The sequence below is a fragment of the Nanorana parkeri genome, unplaced genomic scaffold (genome assembly GCF_000935625.1).
Source record: "Nanorana parkeri isolate BGI_ZX_2015 unplaced genomic scaffold, ASM93562v1 scaffold1178, whole genome shotgun sequence".
Classification (NCBI taxonomy): Eukaryota; Metazoa; Chordata; class Amphibia; order Anura; family Dicroglossidae; genus Nanorana; species Nanorana parkeri.
The window spans coordinates 124,390-150,265 of record NW_017307446.1 but is presented as its reverse complement, the minus strand read 5'-3'; the positions used below and the strand labels follow the sequence as shown (position 1 = coordinate 150,265).

Below are 25,876 nucleotides of genomic sequence, written 5' to 3'. Positions count from 1 at the left end.
ATTATGTATTGTTACCCTGTGTTGTGATGTGCTGTAGCCCAGGTGCTCAAGGTATTATCTGCTTTAGTGTCTTTTCAGTATTTGCCCTTAAAACATTTAATTTAACATGCATTACCACAATTCACAGGCCTAAACGGGGCCTAGACCATTTCCTACTCCAGCCACAGCTAAAAAAAAACACATAGAAATTGCTGTCACCTAGATCTGATCATTATTATGTATAATGATGGTATTGTATGTAGTATGAGTTTCATTTCTTGTTATTTACCTCCAAACAGCCGCCACAATGGTGCATTCTCTGCCTGGCTGTTTCTGTGCAAGTGTGTTTAAATCAATAAATAGGGCACACTGATATTGTCTGACATGCACCTTTGTTTTTACTAACCTGTTATAGCTTATCAAATGATTATGTTGAGAAATGAGAAATAATGAGAACTTCTTTTGGATACCATGCCATTCTTGTTGTGTGTTGTTGATGCCACATCTATTCAGCTGAACATTCTGCTGAGGGTTTATCCCTGGCATTTCCTGGCTCTAAAGATGCTGCATGCTACAAAGCGTTGGTGCTGAGGCATCACTTTTATATATAGATGGTGTATGCCTCTAGTTTAAACTAGTAAGATGGCTTCATTTGAGCACAGCCTGTGAATGTTCTAGCTTCAAGCTTTGTAGCAAATCTTTTTCAGCTTATTAATAATATATTGTGATAGCAGCTGCACAAAGTTTTGCATTCTTGTAAAATTCTTTCAGGGGTAGAAACTGGGAGCTCATTTCCTATTGATGTAGGCATCCGGGAACTACATCTCCCAAGAGCCCATCTTTCTATACACAGTGTGTGGGCTGGCTCTTGGGAGTCGAGACAGCGGCATTGTTTTACTGGGGAAGAAATCGACGTATGCATGTCAGGAGGGACAGAGGGGTGTGAGTAGGCTTAGTTCTGTAATCCAGCAGGCAGGGCTGACAATGCTGTTTGAGTTTTCAGCACAGAAAAGGCTCTGTGTTGTCATCCCAATCACGAATTAACACAATGGATTCCTGAAAGCGAGAACTATAGACAAACCTTTTTTTCGGCTTTAGTCCTCTTTTGGGTCAAAGGAGTACTTTTTCTACTACTACTACTACCCGTGATTTGCTGACCGCGCAGGACTGCACTGCAGCTGGGGAAGATCCCAAAAATAGTCAGGATCTGCCCTGCTGCCTGATTGACAGCTGGCTCTGCCTCTCTAGAGCCAGCGGTGCCGCCCCCTCCCCTCTCTATTCCTCCAATGAGCGCTGGAGGAACAGAGAGGGGAGAGGAAAGTCCCTCTCTGCAGGAAGAAGACATGAGCTGAGCGATCAGCGGTCTGTGATCACTCGGCTCTTGATCTATAGAGCTGGCATGTGATACCTGCGAGTACATTTTACTCTCTCAATATGTCTTCTCTAAAGAGATAAAACATGAGGGAAATGTGCATGTATGGGAGATGTGTACTGAATGTGCTTTTTCTTTTTCTTGGCATGACCTACCCTTTAGGGCTTTCTACCCCCCTCCTGCCTTTAATGTGAGACTAAATTAATATATAGAAAAATCTTTTGTGAAAATGGGATGTTCAACATAACCAGTATTTTGATTTCAATGTAATTGAGATGTTGGCCTGACTACTTCTTATAGTAAACTAGTTATGAGAGAAATAAGGTTGGTTCATTGCTGCCCTGAAAATGGTAGTTGCCTGGCTTTTTTGCTGACCCTCAGGCTTTATAGCTTTTAAATCTATGGCCAGAAACGAATGCAGATGGGAACAACAGAAGGCCATACATTCTCATGATAAACATAGGGATATGCACAGAATTCTCCAGGACATATGCTCATGTGAAAAAAGGGCAAGTGTCTACCTGTTTGTAGAATAATGTCTGTGTGTCCTACCGGTCCAAAATGACAATTATACCTTCCAATCAGTAGTAAAGACCACAGGAACATTCACATCAGCACTAGAGTTCAAGGAAGGAGTTGAAGAGATGCCCGTGGTGTTGTGCCATCCTAGCTCTGACTTTCCTGTATCGTGGTGTTGACCCTAATGACAAGTACTGTCCATGTGGCAGAGACAGTCTAGTTGTGGGGCTTTGCCCCCAGTAATGTAAGTACAACATTGTTGACTGACAAGTGGCAGAACAAGCAATATGTGCAATCCACATTCTGTATTCCCCTCTAGCCATACCCTTCCTCCCTGCTGGTCACAATTTTGTTTCCTCTTGTCCAAATTCTTTGTCCCCTACCAGCCACATATTGCCCGACAATTACATCTTGTCACCTATTTAACCTTCATTTGCTAGTGCAGTCATATTCTCCTTATGCCGTCATCTACCAGGATTACTTGTGGTGTTCATCAAAGATTCAGTGCAGCATGACCTCATTAACACTCTCTTTATGCACGTAAACTGGTTTTGTAGTGGCCACTTAAAGGCAAGAGGAAAATATGAGGCAGAGGTAATGTACAGGTGTTCAAGCAACTACAGCTGCCCCCCCTCCCACTCAGCAAACAGTAAGGCCTGGTTCACATCTATACGTTTTTGAGCAGTAGGAACCTTTAACCGCCCAACACCAGAAATCCCATGATTTTCAATGGTCCCTGTTCACACCTGAACAGTAAAACGCCAAACGCAGAAGGGGTATATGAGCTTCTTTTGGCAGTTTCAAGCTAATTTTTCCCCCATAGACTCCAATGGAAATGCCAGAAAATGCACGGCAGAAACATGTTGCACTTTTTCGTGCGCATTTGTACCCGTGTTCCTCCATTGACCACAATGTTTCTTAAGCTGCCAGTCAAAACCAGCGTTTTCATATACGTGTGTTTTCACGCGCGTAAAAATGTGCAAATAACTGCACGCTGAACACAGGTGTACAAATGCGCAAAAACGGTGCCGCCTATGTGTGAACCAGGCCTAAGAAAACAAAGCATATGGGGCAGCTATGTTGGAAAGCAGATTGGTTGAGGTTTTTTTCTTTCAGTATATGTAGCCAATCACTAGTCTGTTGGTCACTACGTCTTAGGTGGCATAAGGCACAGCCATCGTAAAGTGCATTATTTTGAAACCGTCTGAATTAATTAGTACATGGCCACCGAAAAGGCTGAAACAATCTTCTTTCTTTTTTTTTTTTGTCTGAAAATAAGATTAATGGAATAATTTGGTCTGCTTTTCTGGAAAGTCTTTGCTAGGCTCGCTCTGTCTGGAAGGCTCTGACCAAAAGTCTTAATCGTACCACTTTGACAGTGTGCTGTTTTGCAAGGCTTTGAATGCTGTAATGGCTAAATTATTAGGCAATGCCCAGAACAAGGCTTCCACATATGGGAACGTAACTTTAATGATCACTTTTGCAAGACTTCTAAAGATGGTTAGATGAAACCAGACATGACGTCTTTTTCTCGGCCTCATTAGTTCTTTCTCTGAATTATGGGCAGAGCTGAAACCCAGATTTTATGTGCAAGTATGCTGATTTTGTTTCTCGTAGAAACCACAAACTGCAAATCCAGACATTGCATTGTGTTGGGGTCACTTGTTTGTCGTACACATAAACCCAGTACTGTCAGATGTAGTAGAACTAAAATCCTTTTCTGGCGCATCTGGTTGCTATTGGCAACACATTTGTTTTGAAATGAGTCTCCTGTTTCCTCCAGAATATTGAATTTTTTTAAATGTTTTTTTGCCTAACACCAAAGTCTACAAATGTGAACATCTAGGTCAGAGTTCAAGGTGTACTGTTATTTTTTTATAGTCACTTAAGTAATCTAGGCTCTTTGGTGACACTGCAGGCTTAGACCCAGGTGACATGTTTTTCTTTCTTGCTTGACCGGTATCACCCACTCTAATTTAAAATGTAAATTCATGCATTTTGCTGTGTGTGTGGTCCAAGGATTGTCATCTGATCTTTTGTGTAGGTGCCCTTACATCAGCCAAAACAGACAAACATAGGGGTTGATTTACTACAGGCAAATAGGCTGTTCACTTTGCAAGGGAAGTTTCCCCTTAGCTTAGTGAATGTGAGGAAACCTCTCTTTGTTAGGAATACCCAATCGCATGCAAAGAAAATTTAAAAAAACAGCATTTTTTTCTTGAACATGATTGGATGGTGGAAGCCAGCAGAGTTTCTCCTCATTCACTAAACTAAGGGAAAACTGCGCCCTGCTAAGTACACATTCCCTTGCAAACGGAACAGCCTATTCACCCCCATTGTCCCAACTGGAGCTCAGCCAATCGGCTTTACATTTTCATTTTCTAAGCTGTATGGAAAAAAATATATAGTAGCTGATTGGTTGCTATAGGCAACCACACCAGTTGAGATAGAAACTTGTCTCGGACACTTTTTATGCATTCCCCCAGTATGTGCATGTATGGGAGATGTAGAAGTGGCCATCTTGGTTGAAACTGGGCTTTTACTCTAGTCAGAGCCTGCAGCAAAAACAAGGAGCAGCACAGCATAAAGCACCAAATCTCACTCCAATTCTCAGTCAGTCAGAGGCAGCAGTGTCTGAGGTCTCACGCTGCAGATGTACAGCTATGGGGCTGTAAACACTTTCATACAACAAATTGATAAGCTGCGGCGTGGTGCCAAACGTTTTCGCTCAAGCCCGCTCAAAACTCCCCCTTCCAATCAGGGACAGCGAGGTAAAGAACATGCCTGCTGAAACTGATTGGGCCAGGAGGAGGATGTGTTGGTCACAGTTTTGTGCAGGCTTCGCACCAAGCCCCAGCTCCCTACTAACCAGGAAGTGCACTGCTATATTTAACGCGAATTCCAAACGAAATGTAAATTTTTCAGGGTGCTGCGTAGGCACAATCAATTTTTTTAAACCTTTCCCTCTAACATTCAGTAGTAAATGCCTTTTGGAGTTCAGGTCTACTTTAATACTTTGAGAACAACAGCCGGCAAGGGCAGCCCCCATTTTTCTCCCATGACCACTTTTAAGTAAATCTTATTTCTGGAATCCGTCAGCAAAATACTTTTCCTTAATAGAGTTAATAAAGTAGACGTTATAGTTTAGGGGGAATATGCAACATTCTAGTGATATATTGCCTTACCCACAGAGGGCTGCCATGCTTAGACGTTAAATGTCATTGTATATGGACTGCAAATCTTTAGGTTTTGTTTTTATATTTTCATGTCGTCACAGGATATGGTAAATCATTAAAAGTTTGGCAAGTTTTCCTTGCGCCTTTCCAAAAATGCATACCAGTAACATTACTGTCGAGTTTAAAAACCATCTGCGATTTAGCTCTGTAAAACCAAAATAAGTTGCGTTTAGAAAGTTCTTTGCTGTTCTCCCCTAAACATATATGAGAACGTGAATGAGCTCAGTGAGCTCTTGTTTGACCCATGCTTTTTATTTCTCTTGGAATGTGGCTGTTTTGTGTTGATTTGATGTGAGCATATTATGCTACTAATACAACACACGCAGGCTATAGATCTCAAAGCTTGGCGATGCAGCTTTAGCACTTGAAATGCTAGCTTGAGCATTGATAACTCTGCTCATTATGTGAGAGGCTTAAAAGATTTAGCAGATTCCATCTTTGATACAATAGGTTTGTCTGCAGAATTAGATTAAGACCACCTAGCATGCCTCTAGTAGTGCTCGAACCTTCTGAGTGTTTTTAAGGTGAACAGCATGCTTTTCTGAAACTAGTAAAGATGAAAAATAAGACCTTATTAAAAAGAATTACAGTAGTCATGTCTTGCACATGTCTCGTCTGTCTCTTCTGTACAGAACTGGGATTTTTCTGATCCCTGCTTTGGTGATAGAAATGAAAGGTAGGTTCAATCTCCTTTAAAATACACCTCAGAGCAGATGTGAAACATACACTATTGCAAAAGCTGTACCCCACTGTAACTTTCAGTTACATGTTTTGCTTGCCAGGAAGGATTGAGTAATCTAGCAAAAATGTTCAGCCCCAACCACAAAGCTGTATTATCGGGGACTCCAGCTAATGCTGGCGGTAAGTAGGAAATAGATTAAACACAGGTTTTCCCTGTTCTGAAGCTGCCAGCAGTGATGTCAGTGACATTAAACGATCTACGCTGAGCTCACTGTAGCCCGAGATCCCCTGCTCTAAGCCAGTTGTATAGAGAGCTGTTTTATAGGTTGTTAAGGAAATACTGACTGTTGTTGATGAGAAACAATGGCAAGTCCAGACTGTGATCTAAGCACAGATTTTTAGCTCTCTGTCTCTTCAGCTATTGTTTCTGAAGCCTGTGACATGGCTGTAATGAACCGTTTAGGCATAACCTAATGTGACTGTGATTATGTGACAGTTGTAATGCCGCTTTGCAAGACTGAGTGGCAGTTTGTGAAGTCGTTCAGCGATTTTACACAAAAGGTTGGAATTTGCAGACATCAAAGCAGCATGGTTTAGCCCTATAATCTCTTCAGAATGTATATTTTATACTGACTTGTTTTTTTTTTGGCAGTGCTCTCATCTTGTCTACTTTTCAGCAATGTTTAGGCATTTTCACAGTTATGTGCTGAAAACCAGAGGTCCAGAGAACCCACTGAGGGGAATTTATTAAAACTGGAGCAGTTGCCGTGCACAGCTGCTCCAGATTTTGTTTCCTCCAGTTCTAATAAATTCCTATCACTGTTTTTAAAGTGCAGTTTCAGTGCAGTGATATGGTGTTGGCTGAGGAGCCCCATATGTACAGCACCCAAATGGCTACATGAAGGTGTTTGTGAAGGCACTGCAGCACCAATCTGATGTAGAACTAGCCCTGTTTCTAAACTTGGGGAGGTATTTCAATGTGTTCCTTAAGTTTTAATACTTAGTATTGATGGGACCACACTTTTATGTTTCTGTATTGTGGCTACACTGCACTAAATCTGGCACTGCACTGATTTTTTTACAGAAGCTACTGAAACGTTTGCATAATGGTCAGAACCTCGATTTAGGCCCCATTCACACCTGACCGTTTTGTAGCGCGTCCTACGCTCGATGAACGCTCTACAAAACGGTCAAAAAAATAAATAGCATTGTAGTCAATGGTATCGTTCCCACCTGTCCGTATTTCCGCCCGTCCCGAACGCACTACAAAACGGCCCACGCATGAAAAGGTCCCGGAGCGTTTTTTGCTGCGTATTGGTCCGTTTTGTAGGGCGTTTTCCATTTGTATACTGCTAAGTAGCCTTTGGAATCGCGCGACGGTCGCGCGACTTTTTTACCGCGAATCGCGGTAAAAAAACGTGTGACGGTCGCGCGACAGACGCGCATATTACAATACGCATAGGTGTGAATGGGGGCTAAAGGCTCAACTGAGCCCTAGAAAAAAAGTCTTCCAGTAGCTTCCTTGTGCTTCAGAACAGTAAGTGAGCAGAGCCTCTGAGAAACTTACTGTTCATTTAGGTGATAACATCAAGTGTGACCACTGCCATCATGTAACAGAGCTGGAGCTCAGAGACTCTTCTCACTTGCCATTATACTGCACTAAGACGTTTTCTTCAAGGGTTCAGCCAGCCATTGAATTAGGGCAGTGACTTTTTTTTTTCTTTTATCATTTACAGTTAATTCTTCTGTTCTATAATCACATATAAGATTATTTGCCAAATACCACAATTGAGCCTTAGCCTGATGCTGTCCATATCTGGATTTGTTGGGTTGACAGGCGCTTCTTGTTCTCTGGTGTTGACAACCTGGTCTGCAATCGATTTGGATATCCAATGTAATTGCATGTTCTTAGGGCACTGCCCTATTGTTGGCAGATAAGGACTACACTAGATCCATGTGTGGACTAAGTAAGATGGCAGCCAATAGAAAACAAGTGGCTATAGGCAAAGCTTTATAAAGGTCTATTTTCTGTGAATATAAGATGCTTTGTTTTTAAGTTTGATGGCTCTATATCACCTTGCATGTGTTTTTGGTAGTTTTCATGCAATGTTTGACTATAATCTGCAGTTTTCATGTTTTGTATACTTAATGACATTTGTTTTTTGATTTCTTTCCAGAATAAACAACCTCCACAACCTCAACAAATCACCCTTTCAATCTCAAGGGATTATGGACTCTCAGTAGCCTTCACACATCACAACTAGGACCTCACATCCTCCTCTTTTAATAGATGGTACGCTGCACCCACTTCACATTGTTTACTATACACGCAAACCTCAGGAGTCAGCTGACTGAACCGCACCTTCCCTGTTGTGCCAAGCAAAAAGCACTGTGACGACAGAGACAGTCTGCTCTACTTCATCGTTGGAGTCATCCTCAGTGACCTGGTACTCCCAGCACCAAGCCATGGTGCCCATGGACTCGCTTAACCCGCACATTGTTCACAACTCTATTTAAGTTGCTGCTGAAATTTACAAGAAATAGAACTGTATTACAAATCAATGGTGTAAATTATTAAGTACGATAAACTGTTAATAATGATTGGTGAGAATTAAATATTTAACATAGGTTTTTGATTTATACATGTACTTTTATTTTCTTCCCTCCTGCTGGAGCCCATCTTTTTACATGGGACTTTGAGGAATTCTGTTGTAAACAGACTTTGGGTAAATGATAAATATGGTTAATAAAATGATTGGGTAGGGTACTATTCTCATTTCTAAGGTAAGAAGACATACAAAAGGGTCCTAGGTTACTAGGACTCTTGTTTTCAGTCCTATTTAGTGGCGGCTGTAATATGAGCGTTAATAATAATAATCATAATGATAATAATAATGATGATACATCAGCTCTGCGCTCCTGGCAGTGTTTTGTTTTAACTCTTTCTGTGCCAGATAGGGCTGCAGTTATCACTAAAAGCATTATCGGAACTGAAGGCCCCATAATACACGATACTCGCAGGTTTTAGAATAAACACAGATCTTTTCATTGCATAGGTAAAAGAAGTAAAAAAAAAAATAAATATTGATTCAAGTCTTCCAATGTATATAGTGTATAAGAAAAAGACAAAAAAAAGTGAAACTTGGCTGAACTCTAAAAAATGAAAACACCCTGCAATGAACAATGTGGCTGTTTGTAAATTCTGGAATCTTTCTATATGTAATAAACTAGATACCGTTTAATTTTTTTTTTCTGGCAAGCGTGTTGTATGTTCTGATCATTCCAAACATTTTAAGGGTGTTCACATTATTAACATGACTATTGTCAGCATGTTTGTATGAAATGGATTGTGCTAGCAGTGCACAGTAGCTTCAAAATCCTAGTGTGTTGGGCTTTAAAAAGTAGATTTCACTTTGTCCAGTCAGAGTAAATGCACATAGCCTACCTATACCCCCCCGGGTAGGTATGCCTACCTAAACAAACCCCCTTGCCACCTCTCAGCTGCAGCACTCCCAACCTCTGTAAGCTCCAGTGTCGGGGCTTAGACAGGGGGATGATGTCATGCGCCCTCCCATGTGACAGTGCATGAGAGGTCACATGCCCCCAGAAACACCGACTTGTTAATGAGGGCGCCAATGATGTGGGAAGGTGGCAAGGGAGTTTGAATGTGCAAGTTTATGTTGCCTGGGTTGGTGGGCTATGTCCACACTCTGTATGGGAAAAGTGACAGTATCCGTTTATGGTAAACTAACAATATAATAATTGTATTTTTATTTAGGAGTTCTTTAAGTTTTTAAATCTTATGAACACAGATTAAAGTGTATTTAAACCCTAACTATGAACTTCTTATTTGTTTCCTTTTGGTCTGTTAAATATACCACTAGTAGAGACCATACAGATAACATAAAACCTGTTGATCCTGTCAGCAATCCAGTGAGCTTGTAAAGTTCTATGCACTATACCTGCTACATTGAAATCTCAAGCAGTGTTATTAGACCTGCCTAGTTCACACCTGTGTACTGCAGAACACCCCACCCCATGTTGAGGAGAGTTGAGGTGACCTGTAAAAACAGACTTGAGTGGCCTAAGGTGATAATGCTGCTTCTCCATAGGTACAATACAGCAAGTGAGTGTCCCCCTAAGGCAGTACAGTGTCAGTAGTGTTACTGGCAGGATCATCAGGTGAAAATAAAGGGAAACAAAGGAAACAAATGCAGCAGGTAATCTGCAAAATATTACATTTTGGATGGGGGTTTAGATGCACTTTAGGTGGCTTCCATTTTAATTACAAATAATAAACTGGCACACGTACAAAGTATTTGCTTTTTCATCCACCATGATACTGCATGAAAACGTGGGTGGGGCTTATCCACACGAGGACATGACGTTGTCACCTTTGCTTCAGCTTATTAAAACATTGCTTGACATTTCAAAATAGCTCCATTTAGTCGACAAGGGAAATTGTTGCTGAAAAACCATATACACCTAATTTGTGTGTCTCTGTCTGTGATCCTGGTTTACTTTCATGTGTGAGGACTAGGACAAACATCATTACAGTTTCTCGGACACCACTGGTGGTACTGATCGACACTGCAGCTGGTACTCAGTGGGGCTTGGTGTGAAGCAGCCGAAAACTAGGTGCAGGGTTTATAGGGAGACTGTAATGATGCCTGCTTCCATCCACCAGTCATTAGTTCAGTGTTTCCCGAGCCAGTAGTCATGTTTCACCAACAGTGCCTGTTTTCAGGTAACCCTTCATATGCAAAGATGGCACAGTACTTGCAAGGCAGACAAATTCAACTGCTTTTGTGGATATGCACACAATCTGAATTGTTGGTGGGACTTGTGGACTTCTTTACGCTGAAGATCGTTCTTGTTGACATTGGCTGTATGTTTGGGGTCGTTGTCCTGCTGCAGAATAAATTTGGGGACAATCGCGCCTCGCCTGTATCAGCTGTATTCCTCCTGTTTTCCGTGCTGCGAGCCCGCTGCATGCTGTAATCTGTGTCCCCCTCCAATCCCCGCTGCTCTCCTCGCCTGTATAAGCTGAGGCAGGGGAGCACGAAGGGGACACAGACTGCTGCAGCTGGCACCCAGTAAGGAGGAGAAACCGCTGTCAGTCGATGTGCCCCTGCTACGCCCCCATTGCCCCCTCTTCGGATCAACTGCCCATCTGGTGGCTGGCAGCAATAGCCAGCCTGCTATTGGATATTTTTAAATTGCAATAGCAGGCTGGCTATTGCACCCGCCCACTGCCTGCTGTCAATCAGCAGAAGAGTGGACATGGAGAACTTTCTCCTTCAGTTCTCGCCTCTTCTGATTGACAGCAGGTTGTGGGCGGCTGCAATATTCAGGATGCTATTGCAATTTGGAATATCCAATAGCAGGCTTGTTATTGCTCTCAGCCACTGCCTGCTGTGTTTACATTCAGCTGCCTCAGCAGGCAGCTGTCATTCCCTAGCTAAAATGGAAAGGTGACACCAGAGGTCTAATAGACTCACCTTAAAGAAAACCTGTCATTTCCAATGTGCTATCGCATAGGGGGCTTGTTACACCAGTCCCCCACCTTCCCCATGTGATAGCAAGAAAGTTAAGTACAAATGAAAGTCCCATGCCCCCCGTGAACATGCACATACTAATGGAAACCCAAATTGGGTGCAGCTTTGTATGAAAACGACGATTGCACTGCACATGTCAGGCATTGCTGCATGTGCCAATTACAACGGTTATTAAAAATTACAACTGTCATTAAAAATAAAGCTTTTAAACTTATAGTTTAAAAACAAAAACAGCCCGTTTGTTTGTTTTTAAACTATAAGTTTGAGGCCTTGTTCACACCAAGCGCGTTCCAGGAGCAGAGCAATTACAGACCGGATCAAAACTGCGTCCAATGTATTCCAATGGTATTTTGGGCTCTAGTTCACACCACAGCGTTCAGTTCCAGAGCATGTAAAAAAACTGCAGCAAGCCCTATTTTACCTGCAAGGAATGCTCTGGAACGCATCAAAAATGCATGCAAACACCCTGGAACGCACTTTTTTTATCAAAAACGGCCCAGAACGCATCAAAAACACAGTAAAAAATGCAGCACAACCCACTGCACTGCGTGTGCAGAGACTCATGCAGATCTGGTCTGCATTTGGTGTGAACAAGCCCTTCAAGCTTTATTTTCAATGACAGTTGTAAGCCACCTAATTTTTTTTAGCTGGCTCCTAGATTCACAGCAAATTTGTCTCAAGCTCTGGCTTAGCACTCTCATAAAAATGTATACAGTGTATTAACAAACTGACAGGGTTATTCACAAAAGTGTGAAGCGTTTGGAGAAGGCAGGAGAAGTGAACAATCTAGGACAACATAGATGATTTGGAAAAATTCTCCAATTCAGCTCACTTTCCAGTTCAGCTATGTTGTCCTAGATTGTTCACTTCTCCTGCCTTCTCCAAGCTCTTCACCCTTTTGTGAATAACCCTGTAAATGTCATTCAGTTAGGGTTTACATCTATTTTAAAGAGACCCTGTCAAAGCAATCAAACCATCAGGGAGAAGAGCCTTTATACTCTGACGGCCCATTTCAAAGGCTAAAGACATCAAAGCAGTTAGGACACACTGGCTATTGGAGAGGTGAGTATAATTGCAGTTTTCTTCCATGGAGTACATGCATGCAGACAGGAAGTGGCTCCAAACAGTCTAAAGGAGATTACCAGCTACGATATGCAACAAAGGATGAAACAAATGTGGAAATACTATTTTATGGACCAAAAAAAAATTACAGTTGTTTATGATTCACAGTACTTTAGCAAACTGAACACTGAGCACTTGAGCAAACACTGAAAAGCAGGGAAATCCCTTGAGGAAGGGAAGGGGACCCCAAAGTGAGAATCCACATATGCACAGCCTATTGAGAGTGCCAAGCAAAAGTCTAAGAGTCCAAACACGTTTAATAAAGATATTGGTTTACAGCAGGGTAGCACAAAAAAGCCAACATGTTTTGAGGGCCAAACAAAGCCATCAGTGCTTATAATCAGACAGTACTAAATGTAATTTCTCACAACTCAGGTTAAACAGCAAGGACATGTACCAGCATTATTGGCACTAACAGTGGCAATAATGCTGGTACATGTCCTCCCTGTTTCACCTGAGCTGGCTGGAATGACACCTATACTGATGACTCCAGCAACAAATCTTTCATGACTCAGATTTAAGTTACTGCCTGATTAAGGAAATTTGTTTTGGCCTTTTGAAACATATTGGCTTTTTTGTGCTACCCTGCTGTAACCCAGTGTCATCATTAAAACTGTTTGAACTCTTAGAACTCTTAACTTAGCACTCTCATCAGAGTGTATACAGTGTATTAGCAAATTAAATGTCATGCATTTAGGGTTTACATGTACTTTAAAGAGACTATCAGGTCTCCAAAGCAATAACACAATTGGGTCCCTTGAAGAGAAGAGCCATTATAACCTCTGACAGCCCATGTCAAGATGCTAAAGGAGGCTCCACTGCTGGAACAGAAAGTAGATAGGACACACTGGTTATTAGAGAATATAATGGCTGTTTTCTTCCATGGACCTGACGGTTTGTTTTCTTTAGAGACCAGACAAGACACAGCTTTGCGACTGAAGGCCAATTTAGGAGTGTTGGCATGTCTGTTTTTATTATAGGCTGACAAATGAACCAGAATGTTCTTTATTTTTAATAATGCAACTGTATCTGACAGTTACACTACTAAATAGATGGCACCACAGATGAACGTTGTGAACACTGCAGCCTGGAAATGGCAGTGTTTATCTGCAGGCTAAAGGCTTTTGCTTTTATCAGTGAAGCCTCCAGCCTATATGTGATCACTATGTCAGTAGTACTTCTTTTTCCGGGTGAGGCATTTCCCCAGCATGCCCCGCCCCCGTCGGATGAAGCCCCGCCCCTGCTGGATGAAGTCCCGTCCCCAAGCTAGAGTAAAGGAGGAAGAGAGGAGATGGAGGAGCATCCCTGTCCCTTACTTGCTCCTCACTGCTGAGGAGCTTCGTCCATGACAGGTTACACAGCAGGGAGGATTTCCCTGCTGTGTAACCTGTTAGATGCCAATCTGAATGGAGAAAAAGCTGTCAGCTTCAGGAATGAAGCTGACAGCTTTTTCCTCCATAATTCTAGGTGAGGCTCTGCCTCACCTGCCTCCCCTTACTGCACGTCCCTGGTGCTGACTTAGTAATTACATGAAGTTGGGCCCTAGCTGTTAGTGGCAGCAGAGATTGATAGCCAGGCATGGGGGATTTTGATAGGGAATGTTAATAAGCAGAATGCAAGCAGGAAGGGGTTAAAGAATAACGATAAAGGGGGTACAAAGTTACCGCAGAAATCCTCACAGCCGCAGACTCTTGACCAGTTTTGGAGACATACTGATAAACCACCATGAACCAGATGAACCAGTGAAATTATATTTATTTGGTCGGGTCTCCATTGTACCAATCATTGGCATGCATAGAATTTCTGCAATTTTCGTATTCTGCTGGCTTCACAGACCTCTTTAAAGTTAGAAATGACTGATCTAGTGTCTATACCACCAAATAAATATATATTTATATTAATTGTATGTTATGTGCCGGAAAATTGTACCTCCAGCCTTTCATCACTTGTGACCATCTATCACTGTAACTGCATTAGCGGTTTGGACACTCTGGTGGTATTTTGCTCAGGATCTATCCCTGCTGTCACCTCTACCAGTCAGCACTGGGCAGTCATGGACATATGCAATAAGACAAACAGTGGTCATTTGTTTAAAACCATCTTTCACTAATTTTTATTATGTTAAGCCTTAACTTTGCTCGTCTTTGGCCATTACCATTTTACACTTTTTTGTAGTACTAGCTTATAGAATGCTGGTGAGTTTAGCATGCATCAGCTGCTAACTTACCTAGTAGCCTTGGCTTCAGCTTAAAACAGGTATATGGCAAGGTCAAATGTGGAAAATAAACCTCTCTCTCAAATTTTGCAAAAGAGAAAAAAAAATATCAATGTGCTTGCAAATCTCCCATATGATGGCCATTTAAGTCAAGTGAATCCAACTTTTTAATTAACAAAGTGCTATTATAGCTTTATTTTTTGCGCTAAATGGGAATGTGGTTTAATTCACCATTATTGAAATACTTTTTCTTAGTAATTTAAAATTAAATGATATGTGGCTGGAGTTCAAAGGGGACATTTATCATTTTACAATATGAACATAAAGGCACAGCCACCCTTTAAAAAAAAAAAAATAATGCACCAACAATGAATTAATCAAAAAAAGTGCATTTATTACATTTCTGCAAGGGTTAATAAAAAAAATGTCTCTCGTTCATTGAAGGACAAAGTCGAGATCTTCAGGCTTATATAGTGCCACCTTCAGGAGAAGTGCTCCAAGATGGAGACTCTCATAGTTTAGAATTAGGACCGCACTATATGGAGGTGCCTTGACGTGGCTGTGCGGCTTTCACATTTTCTGCAGAAGACGTGTATCTAAACCTCTGCTTTTAACCTTAGTGGTTTTTTTGCATGCTGGCTGGTGAGTGTGCCTGGAAACTTTTTGCTGTTTTACTGTTTGAAGCCCTTTCGTGTGCACCTTGCTGTAAAGCTGGTAACGAATTGATGAGTGCGTTTACCATTTGTTTTGCTTGACTGATTTGGTGAAGTGACGAATGGGGGTTCTTACCTGCCGTTGTGATGTGCGGGGTCCCTTGTGCATACCTGTGCCTTTAAGGGAGGTTGGGCTTCCTCCAGACAAACCTGCACCCAATTTAATCTTTTGCCCCATGTGCTCTTAGATGGAGACTCTCATAGTTTAGAGTTAGGACCGCACTATATAGAGGTGCCTTGACGTGGCTTTCACATTTTCTGCAGAAGACGTGTATCTAAACCTCTGCTTTTAACCTTAGCGGTTAGACAGGTTTTTTTGCATGCTGGCTGGTGAGTGTGCCTGGAAACTTTTTGCTGTTTTACCTTCAGGAGGACACTAGGCACAAAACAAAAGTTTAGCCCGCGACGGTGGCCAGTTTGGGGTGGCCCGCGACGATGGCCAAACCACCTAACAGCTAGAGCCCTCACGTTTTTGCCTAGTGCCAAGGGTTAAGGACCTAAGCTTCCTGCTGAGAAAACAAAAAAAGGATCCTTTTGTTTCTTTCAAATACTATCTAAAGGATCAAGGGGGCGTAAGTTCTGAGAGATAGAAGAGAATAATTAAAATATTACAAGTTAGGTTTGAATGCTGTTTTAATGGGATGCCAAAATAGATGTATTTAATTATGCAATATGTTCAAGTCCCATACTTGTTTAAAGTAAACTCATTTTCAGAGCCATGGAGGCCACCCTGATGGCTTAAACCTATGAGTCCTTGAACTGCAGCAAATCTGTAGGTCATGCGGTCTGTTTTTACTTAAAAGTCAAAGGATCGGTATGACAAGCAGGCAGCTGTCATTTTTAGGAGGAAGTCCACGATAGCATCCCTGTATTGCTCACAAATTTGAGAGATTTCAAGAAGGTTAAATGGGCCATGGATCAGACAAAACAAACCTCTCCTTTGTATTCTGAGATCCAAAATTGATGGGAATTTCCAACTGGCTGAGATGGAGCAACATGCTCCTGAGAGAAGATAATTTATCAGTTATGACTTGGGCAGGGTAAGTCTAGCATGGGTTTAGCCAGGACAAACATAAAGGGGTCCAAAAAACAGCTATTCCAGTGGCCTGATTGTTGTAACTTAGAATAGCATTCAAGTTCAATTCAAAGGTAAAGCAAGTTCAAAAGAGATGACTCATGGTCCCACGTTGTTAGAAGGCTTTCCAGCTGAGAAGGGAGAATGTTAAAAGACATATTGTGCTAATGTTCAGTGTTTTATAACATGATCCTAGCAGTCTTCTATAAGTTTAGTTTTTTTTTAGTTATGCATCATGTGGTAGGGTTAGAATGTTGGGTTTTTGCTGCTGTCTATCCTCGTTAGGAGATTCACCTCCTATTTGTGACAGGAAACCCAAAATGTTATGATGGCAACTGGCTAAGAAGCGATTTTCCCCTCACTTGGAACTGATTTCTTCCCACTTTATGTTTTTTTCTCTGGGAGAGGAAGTGAAAGGAATTGTCCCCAATAGGACCCATCCTCAACACATTGCAGCAGTATTTAATTGCTGTTGTAGTTATAGTTTCTAATATTACTGTCTCTTGTAATCTTGGTCTTGTATGACAGCCTTTTATACTGTGAAGAAGTCCCTTTTACCATGACTGCTACCTCGTAGTGGTAAAAGAGCCTTTGAGTAGGGTTGTGGTTTTAAATTCATCTGATCCTCTGTAGTGCACTCCGAGACCTGGAAGTAGAAGGACACTATATACTGTATATATATCAAACCATATATGAGTATACGAGTACAAACCATATATACGAGTAACCATATATAACCATACATATCGTACCAATATATACCAGAGTAGCATATCAATCTAGTCCTGTTTGTGTCAGTTTTACTAGCAAAGGTGTATGAATATGCTATAGCCCAGATTATTTTAGTGAACGTATGAGTAAAGAAAACATCTATGCTTGTGAAAAATAAGTTATCCATTACTGTTTAGTGTTCATGTGGAAGGAATAGACAAATTTTAAGAACAGTACAAATAGAATTTATAAATATACAATTTTAAATTGACCAAAATGTGTTTCTGCACTTTACACACAATAAACAAACAGCTTGGTCTCCAGATAATTGTGGGTTACAAAAAAAAGGATTCATTGCACCAGATATGCACATAGTACGGCCTTTAGAAGAGACTTCATATTCACAGAAAATGCAAGTCTTTGATAACTTGTTATGTGAGCCTGCTACATCTGTTTTCTTTGTATTTTGTACTGAACCGTACCGACTGGAGAACTGTACTGACTGGAGAACACCTTCTAGTTATGTGAGGTTAATTAGACAACAAATTCCTTCCAAGTTCCTAAACCCGCATTGCTAATGACTACAGCAGGCGAGGCCCAGTGCGTTACTGGTTAGAACTTACCAGATATAGTTAGTTTCTGTTTCTACCAAGACCCTATGTGTGCATTTAAAGGAAACCTGTCATAGGCTAAACCTTTTACTAACTTGATGGGGTGATAGAAGGTACCACCTGTTACCAAAGACAACAAACTTCAAGGAGACTGCAGAACAACCAGAGACTTGAAAGGTTTCTGCATTATTTTGTGGGATGTACAGGAGATGTGTAAGTGCTGAACTTTTCTGAAAACACACAAGTAGCATTATGTGTTTAAGGAGCTCCTGGGTCATGCTGGAGCCCTACTGTTGTTTACAGGAAGTGCCTAGAAGCAATATTTGGTGCCTGCAATCAGCCCTATGAGGTTAGTTTGATAACATATAGCATATGATTGCCTGATTTGAATAAATATTCACATCTACTCAGGGTTTTTTTTAATGTTAATGTCTGGGACGCCGACTCCGAATCAAGCTGGTACGCACTGGGGCTGGTGTGAACAAGCCCTTAGGGAACAGCACAATGCTAGATAGAGATAGGGAAAAGGATAGTTCTGGGTACTAAGAGCCAGGTACAGCTCTAAGGCTGCAGATAACAGTACAGCTAGGCCTATATTTACTTATTACTTTAGATATCCTACTATAAAAATGGATAAATGTAATACAGTTATAAATCTGACTAAATCTACTCACATCTTTGCTATAGATCTAATTGCATGCAGTTATACGTGTCTTCTTTGGTTGTTACAGCAGTTTGCATAGAGGAAGTCATGCTGTACGTGATCAGCTGCAAGACTAGATATTCAGGAGAGGCCCATGCTTGGGGAGCTACATCCTTCAGACCAGGCTGAAATTATGCCTGCACTAACTAGTGGGATTGTTCCATGTTGTTTTTCCACTTCCCAAACCTGGACCTGTGAATACTGACCATATTATAGTAACAAAGTACTCATTCATTGAACTCTTCATCTAGCTGATTCTTACTTTCCTTTTCACAGTCTGCAAGATAAACTATTGTATGCTATGTAGTACTTTATTTCTGTGTCAAGAAACAGATTTCGTATGTATGTCATTAATGAGAATTTCATGCCAGCTCGTTAATGTTTACTGCATTTTTTTCAAATGATGCTTCACTGAGGGTTCAATGCCACCTGATGCGTTGTCATGCATTGTATGGCTCCAGGAAAAATCCACAGACGTGGAAATCTACTGATGTCAGCTGCCTTTTCCAACTATTGCATTGCATTGGAATAAAGGCCTTTGTTCTGTATTTAGGACACATTGATGTGTACTTTACTATTCAAGTCTATTCAAATTGAGCCTTTAAAAGGTGCAACACATTATAACATAATTTACATTCATCCCATGCGTGCTGATAGGAACAAGACCTGAAAGATTATTGTATTTGTGCAGTTAAGATACGAGGGGGCAGGTGTGAAAGGGAATCTACGGTTTTCAGGTATTCCTTTGTTATTCCTTATGTATAAGTCCATGATGTATTATCAGCACATTCCGCAGTACATTAGACCACTTGCCCCCACTAAAGCTTACATTCCCAAGTGCCTCCAGTATAGTCTGTCAGTGTCACACAACAATATCAGGCCAGTGAACAAAACACTGGGTTTTCACTCATAAAAATAAATATCAAACAGGTACAAGGTAAGTATTAAAAAAGAAGAATGTGCAACTGATAGAAATGGATCCCATAGTACATCCCGTAGGGCAGTTACGGCCCACTGGTTGCCGTAAGTTGGCCCCCGCAATGACAAGGCTCTGCATGCAAGGCTTTTTCATTGCACGACAAAAGTAAGGGACACCTATTGCAGAACGGCAAGGTGCTAAATGCCGCAGTTTAACAAAGGCACTGTTAGGAGTAGTCTCCAGCCAATTGGTGCTTGTATAGTCCCGGGTGTGATGTCACTACATCACATCCCGGGTGGTGCTACATTACACCCACTGACCGCCATTGATGGGGCTATATTCCTCACACTGACAACCAGTGAGGAGACTAAATTTCTCCCACTGACAAAGGTAATGGAGATACATTCCTCCCACTGACAGCCAATTACAGGAATACTTTGCTCCCATTGATGCTGGAGCATTTATTACTACCACTGATTCATGGGCATGTATTATTTCCACTGATGAAGGGGTATTTTTTTATACTGAGCACTGACATTGTAGCATATATTACTCTCACTAACCAGAGATGCTGGAGCTTTTACTACTGACAGCTCCAATGGCAGAGCATTTTTTAAAACTCTTACTGGCCACAGTATGAACCGAAAACTAAGGGAGACCATTTATCTTTTATGCAGATAATGCTAGCCACTGTGTAATTGCCCTCTCTATTAAGGTATTTCATGGAAGTCTTTTTGAGATATGAAGGTGTTGGGTAAAGCATTTTGAAGAGCAATGGATTTTTAGCAGGAATAACAAGTTTTCTCTGTGCTTGCAGTAATTTTATGGTGACAAAACATAGGGAAACGTGCATGTATTGCAGAGTTGTACTCATTTTTTTTTTTTTAAATCTTGCCCTGACATACACTTCAACTGCCGTTACTGGCATAGCTATGCAGATTGATTGAGTCAGAAGCCTAGCTAACCTTATAATTTTCACATTCTTTAGTAAAACAAATGACATCACAGATATTGATTAGGTTGTACCATATGATGTTGTAAAGTACACCAGCAGTCAGTTATATAAGACCCACGTCATCACAGCAACCTATGCTAGGCACCATGTTTGTGTGTCAGTGTCATACAGAGAAAATTATTTTGGATGTGAATTCTGTACATGTGCATGAGGTCAATGGCAGGAGAGCTTGGAAGGTTTGACCTTCTACATTTATCCACATTACGAAAGAGCACTGACTCTGGTTTCCTGCTTGCACTACTACTAATATCATAGCTGGAGCCAGACAGTCAGGCTCATGGTCACCTGATAAAGTACATTTAACCAGCACTGCCAGCACATCAATTAAATTATGACACATAGATGAACCCAGTATTCATAAAAACCTGTATAACATAAAGTAGGCATGATTTTAATTACAGGGATATGCTGATAGATGTCAGAGAAAAAACAGTTGAATCATGAGTAGAATATTCTAAATATTCGAAATAAATTATGAATCTATCAAGGTGAATAATATAAACTACAAGGCACTGTCGATGGTATAAAAAGTCACAACCAGCTCAGAAACCTTTGGCCACTTTTAATAGGTTTGATCAGAAATGAGTGGGGTTCAGATGGAGTGGGTAGTGGATTCAGAGTGGAGGAAAATGTGGATGTTTGATAGGTGTTAGACTGTTGACATGAGAGCATGCTGTTTTTAGAGATATATTTTAAATGAAACATAAAAAATGGATGGGGGGGGGGTTACCGGAACTGGAGCAGACACTGCACTGCAACCAATCAACGTCTCTGTCTCATATTCAAATCTTACCTTAGTAAACTGAAGATTTTGCTATTTTGATGATTTTTTTTTTTTTTTGGGGGGGGTTTGAAGGTTTCTAAAATATATTCAAATCTTACCTTAGAAAACTGAATATTTTGCTATTTTGATGATTTTTTTTTTTTTTTGGGAGGTGTATGCAGGTATCCTAAAAGAGCACAGTTGCATTCACACTTTTGTGTGTTTGTGCATTGTACTTAAAAAATACCCTTTTTTCCACATTTTTTATTTGGTTTCCATCCACCCATCCCTTATATAATGATAAATTGTAACACATGTAAAACAAACCTAAAACATGTCAAGAACATGCAAAGGTGTGAAGCTAGCCTAACAGAAGAAGTTATGGAACCATATTCATTGACATTGTTTATGACCATTTAGTACATTTATCTCTACTCCTCTTTTGAAATAAGACCTTCCATTATATATAATTTACAGCTTCAGGAAACAACGCTGGAAATTAGTAAATGTTGCCAGAGGCTCAGAAATTTCACTATATCCTTCTGAGCAGTTGCTGCTGTCACTATGTCATAATTACTAAGGAAAGTTATCAAGGCGTGGAAGCATGGAAGGTGTTTTTGACTCAGTAGTTTCTTCTGCCAGTGAGCTGCATGCCATACCATAACCAAATAAGACAATTTCCTTTGACCTGATGTTATTTGGATAACAAGTTAGCCCATGGAGAGACATGCCAAAAGGAACCAAAATCTTTTCTTCTAAAGCACTCTGAAGTACATGTATTGTTTTTTTGTACATACCTTCAGTGTCATGAAGACTTAATGTACTCTTATCTGATCTTCTGGAGTGTTTATATTGGAATAGTAAGGAGCACTTTAACACCAATATTTTTTCCAGCAGTTTTACTAGGGGTCACATTAAATATTGGAGCCTGTAATAGGATGAAGATCAGTGTTCAGGACAATGTGATTTGTTGGCACATCTTCAATGGCAAACTATCAGCAACTGTTAGTACAAGATGTGTTTACTTCATTAGCAACTGCGCTGGTAGAATGATTAGCAGGTTTTTAAGTACTACTGTAGTGAAGATGTAAAGTAGCTTACAGAAATGAGATGATGGCTAGCCATCCATACAGGATCCAGATGCCAAAAGGAAAGGCTTCCGTTGGGCAGACATGAATGACTGCATCTAAACCGGGGAGGAGAACACTCTATAATCATCCTTGACAGTGCCCTCTCTTGGGGGAGGCATATAAAAATCAGCCTGAAAGAAGCCATCCTGCTAGTTGACCCTCCACACTAGAAAGTTCAGGTAGGTAAAGACTGCCATTTTGTGCATGTTTAAAAAAAGATTTCCTCTGTGTTCTCTTTTTCTGTTCAGTTGCATTGTTTTTTCTACGTGACTTTTCACTTAAAAGAGAGCTATGGGGTAAGTGTTTTTCCCCATAGTTCTCTTTAGGGTCACGGGTGGACATATACTAACCTCCTCCAGTGACCCAAAGCTTAGTATATTGCCCGCGATACATTGAGAGTGCCAAAGCCGGGACGGATCCCGACAATACTGTCTGGATCCACCCAGCTACGGGAGTGACAGCTGGCTCTGCCTATCTAGAGGCAGGGCCAGCTGTTCCCGCCCCCTCTCCGGTCCGTTCCTCCACTCAGCGCTGGAGGATCGGAGAGGGGATAGGGGAATCCCTACGGGGAGCGGTGACTGACCGTCATCGCTATCTACAGGGAGATGATTGGAAAGTGAGCGAGCGACGGTATGTGTTTGCTCACTTCCCAATCAATAGAGCCGACCTGTGACAGCTTCATTGTCACAGGTCGGCTCTAACTATGAGTGGAAATCACTCACCTTATAATTCTCCTTTAAGGTCCTTTTCAGACAGACATTCCGACTAGGTCTGCCGGTTCATTTTTCAGACGGGACTGATCGGAAGCCCAGTGTTACTCTATGGGCTGCTGGATGTAAATGTACGTGCGTCCGTTTACATCCAATTACTACCTACTCTGTCCAGGTCCAGAAAACCAAATGGAACAGAGTTCTGTTTTGGCAAACCTGATCGTGGTGGTTTGAGGGGTATTCTGATGTTAACGGACATATGTCCATTTACATCCAACTCCCCATAGACCAACATGAGTCCGGTAAGTGCAGTTTTTTCCACTATCACAAGATGGAGGAAAAAACTGGACAGACAAGGGTGACACCTATTCCGAACTGCTTCGATCAACAGAAAATCCATGCATGGATCCCCTGCTGATCTGAACTGACCGGCGCTAAGGGGCCCAACTGTAATAATTTTGTTTACAATTGTGTGTGGTTCACTTATTAAAAGCTAGTTAAAACTGGTTAAAATTTAACATAGATTGCCCCTGGTTAGACCAACATAAATCCAGCCACACATTCCTATGAAGGCCCTCTCTTCTTCACGTGTGGCCAAACAGTTTAGCTTATTGTTAAAGCCAAGTAGCTGGACTCGCTGTATAGGGTCAGCTTAAAGTGTACTTCCACTTCCCCTGCCAAATTGGGATAACACCTATTTCATATTTGTTACATAGTGTCCATTCACATAGCATAAAAAATTATTTTAAAAATGCTTCTTGCAGTTTAAATTGCTTTTACTTGGAGTAGGGTTTCTACTTGGCTTTTTAAGGGTTAACATTTCTACTTGGTTTCACCTTTGTAATGTTAGGCGGAGCTGTGAGGGGTGAGGAATTTGTTAATTATAATTGGTAAAGTAGATTTGAACACTGCCTGCCCTAACAAAGTGTTAAAGAATTGCTTGGCTTCTGCATTGTATGTTAATGAAGTGAATGAGAAAAACACAATCCACAAATTTCAGCCCTAGGTCTTTCTATAAGGAGAAAACTTGGATTCAGCTATTTTGCCTGCTGCAATAAAACAATTAAAAGGTAAGAAATATTTTTTAAAGCATTTTTAGGTGTACTGTGTGAATGGGAACACATAACAAACATGCAGTGGGGTTTCCTCAAATTTGACTGCAGAAGTGAAAATACACTTTAAAGCAAGTCTAAATTGAAAAAAGTTCCTAGGCACTGTACAGTGCATCCAGGTGTCTGCAGGTCAGGTCTGTTATTCAATTTGGTGCTTCTGGTAACCAAAAACCCTATGCATATGTAGTGCTCACCCACAAAGGAGCCGTTGAATGACCACTTCATCTCTAGTCTGCCTAGGGTGTGTTCTTCAGCTGCCCACCCACAACATTTTCACTTGGGAGAGGATATGGGGATTCTAAGCTTCCAGGGTAACTGACAAGAGCTCCAGACCTGGTAGGCATATCAGTGTAGATCCACTTGGGAGGCAGCGGATAGCAACTGATGTAGCAGATAGGCAGGATGGATACAGATCCTCAACAGGAAAGACACCGACCATACTCCTGAAGTCCTCTTAATTCCAGAGTACTTCACCCGGTTCTCTTCCTCTAACTGCATGTTGGAGGCCTCAGGGAAACATTTCCCTCACACCAGCCCATGCCCACCCCTAGGCCTCAGGCCTAGCCGCGGGGGGCAGGCTGAACAGCACCCAACCCTATTCCATGGCTGGTCCCGGCTAGTCTGAGCACATGACAAATCCCACCAGTATATGTACCCTATCTCAGCATGCACCACTGATTGAGAGAAACCCAGTGATTGGCTGCTGTACTGTACATACACTACAGTGCCTCTCATTGGCTGTCCTACAATATGACAGAGTCACACTCCGCCAGGGGGGTACGGGCAATGACAGACACCTGGAATTAACCAGATAATTGCCACTATAATTCCAGCCAAGCTGATTACAGCCCTGGCTACCACTAAATGTCTAGCAGCCATATCACAGAAGGTGATGGAGTCTACACGTAGATCAACCCCAATACCTGGTTTGAGAGTCTGGCTCCTCCATATTGGCCTGTCACTGTAATAAGGGACTTCACAGGTCTATAGGTTATGGAGGAGGAATGAGGTGTGGAACGCCTCTATCAGGTTGCCTGTTGATTTGGGGATCCCAGGGTACTTAAATGGATAAAGGACCTGACATGCACCCACTTGAAGGGTGCATGCAGTGTTGTGCCAGAACAGCATTTATGTTCCACTTCAGTTTCACTGCACAGAAATCTGTACGGGTTTCTATCTACAAAATAGAGTAATACTCTAGAGTTCCCCCCCTCCCCTGGCCTCCTTGTAAGCAACAGCAGGGATAAGGAATTAATATTTCATTACTTGGAGAGTGCACTTATTCATTGTATATAAGATGGTGTGGAGATTTGTGGTTATGAAAGCTCAAAAGTATTGTGAATAGTGAAGATGTATTAAGGACTGTGTAATATTTTGATGCCTATATAAATATGGAAAATGAATAAAAGTTATAAATATTTATAAAAAATGTTTTCTTGACAGTCCTCATGTGTGACCTGTTTCCTCAAAATGACACAGGCATCCTTTTTTTTTTTTTTTATTACTCCTCCTGTTCTTTCTTTTAATATCTAGAGTATAATTTACACAGGGTTTACTCATAACATAGCTAAGTGTCATGGGTCCCTCCTTCTTCCTTTTTCCATTATGTATACATGCAGTACTTAGTTGTTTTTCTGTTCCTTTAGACAAAAGCAGCATGGCGCATTCATGACCCAATCCTGCATCTTCCTATATCACCCTTCTGTTAAATAATTAGCTAGGACATTACGCA

General features: G+C 41.3%; 1 protein-coding gene across 2 annotated transcripts in view; it reads left to right on the top strand.

The window, feature by feature from the left end:
• IRS1 (insulin receptor substrate 1) overlaps positions 1 to 8,905 on the top strand; it is a 45,262-nt gene extending 36,357 nt beyond the window's left edge. The window contains exon 2 of one of the 2 annotated variants that reach the window (XM_018568378.1): positions 7,964 to 8,905. In XM_018568378.1, coding sequence (XP_018423880.1) covers positions 7,964 to 7,969 — 6 coding nt within the window. In that variant the 3' untranslated portion in view covers positions 7,970 to 8,905. The remainder of the gene's footprint in view (positions 1 to 7,963) is intronic. The other variant, XM_018568377.1, reaches the window with a different exon arrangement.
• The last annotated feature ends 16,971 nt before the right edge of the window (positions 8,906 to 25,876 follow it).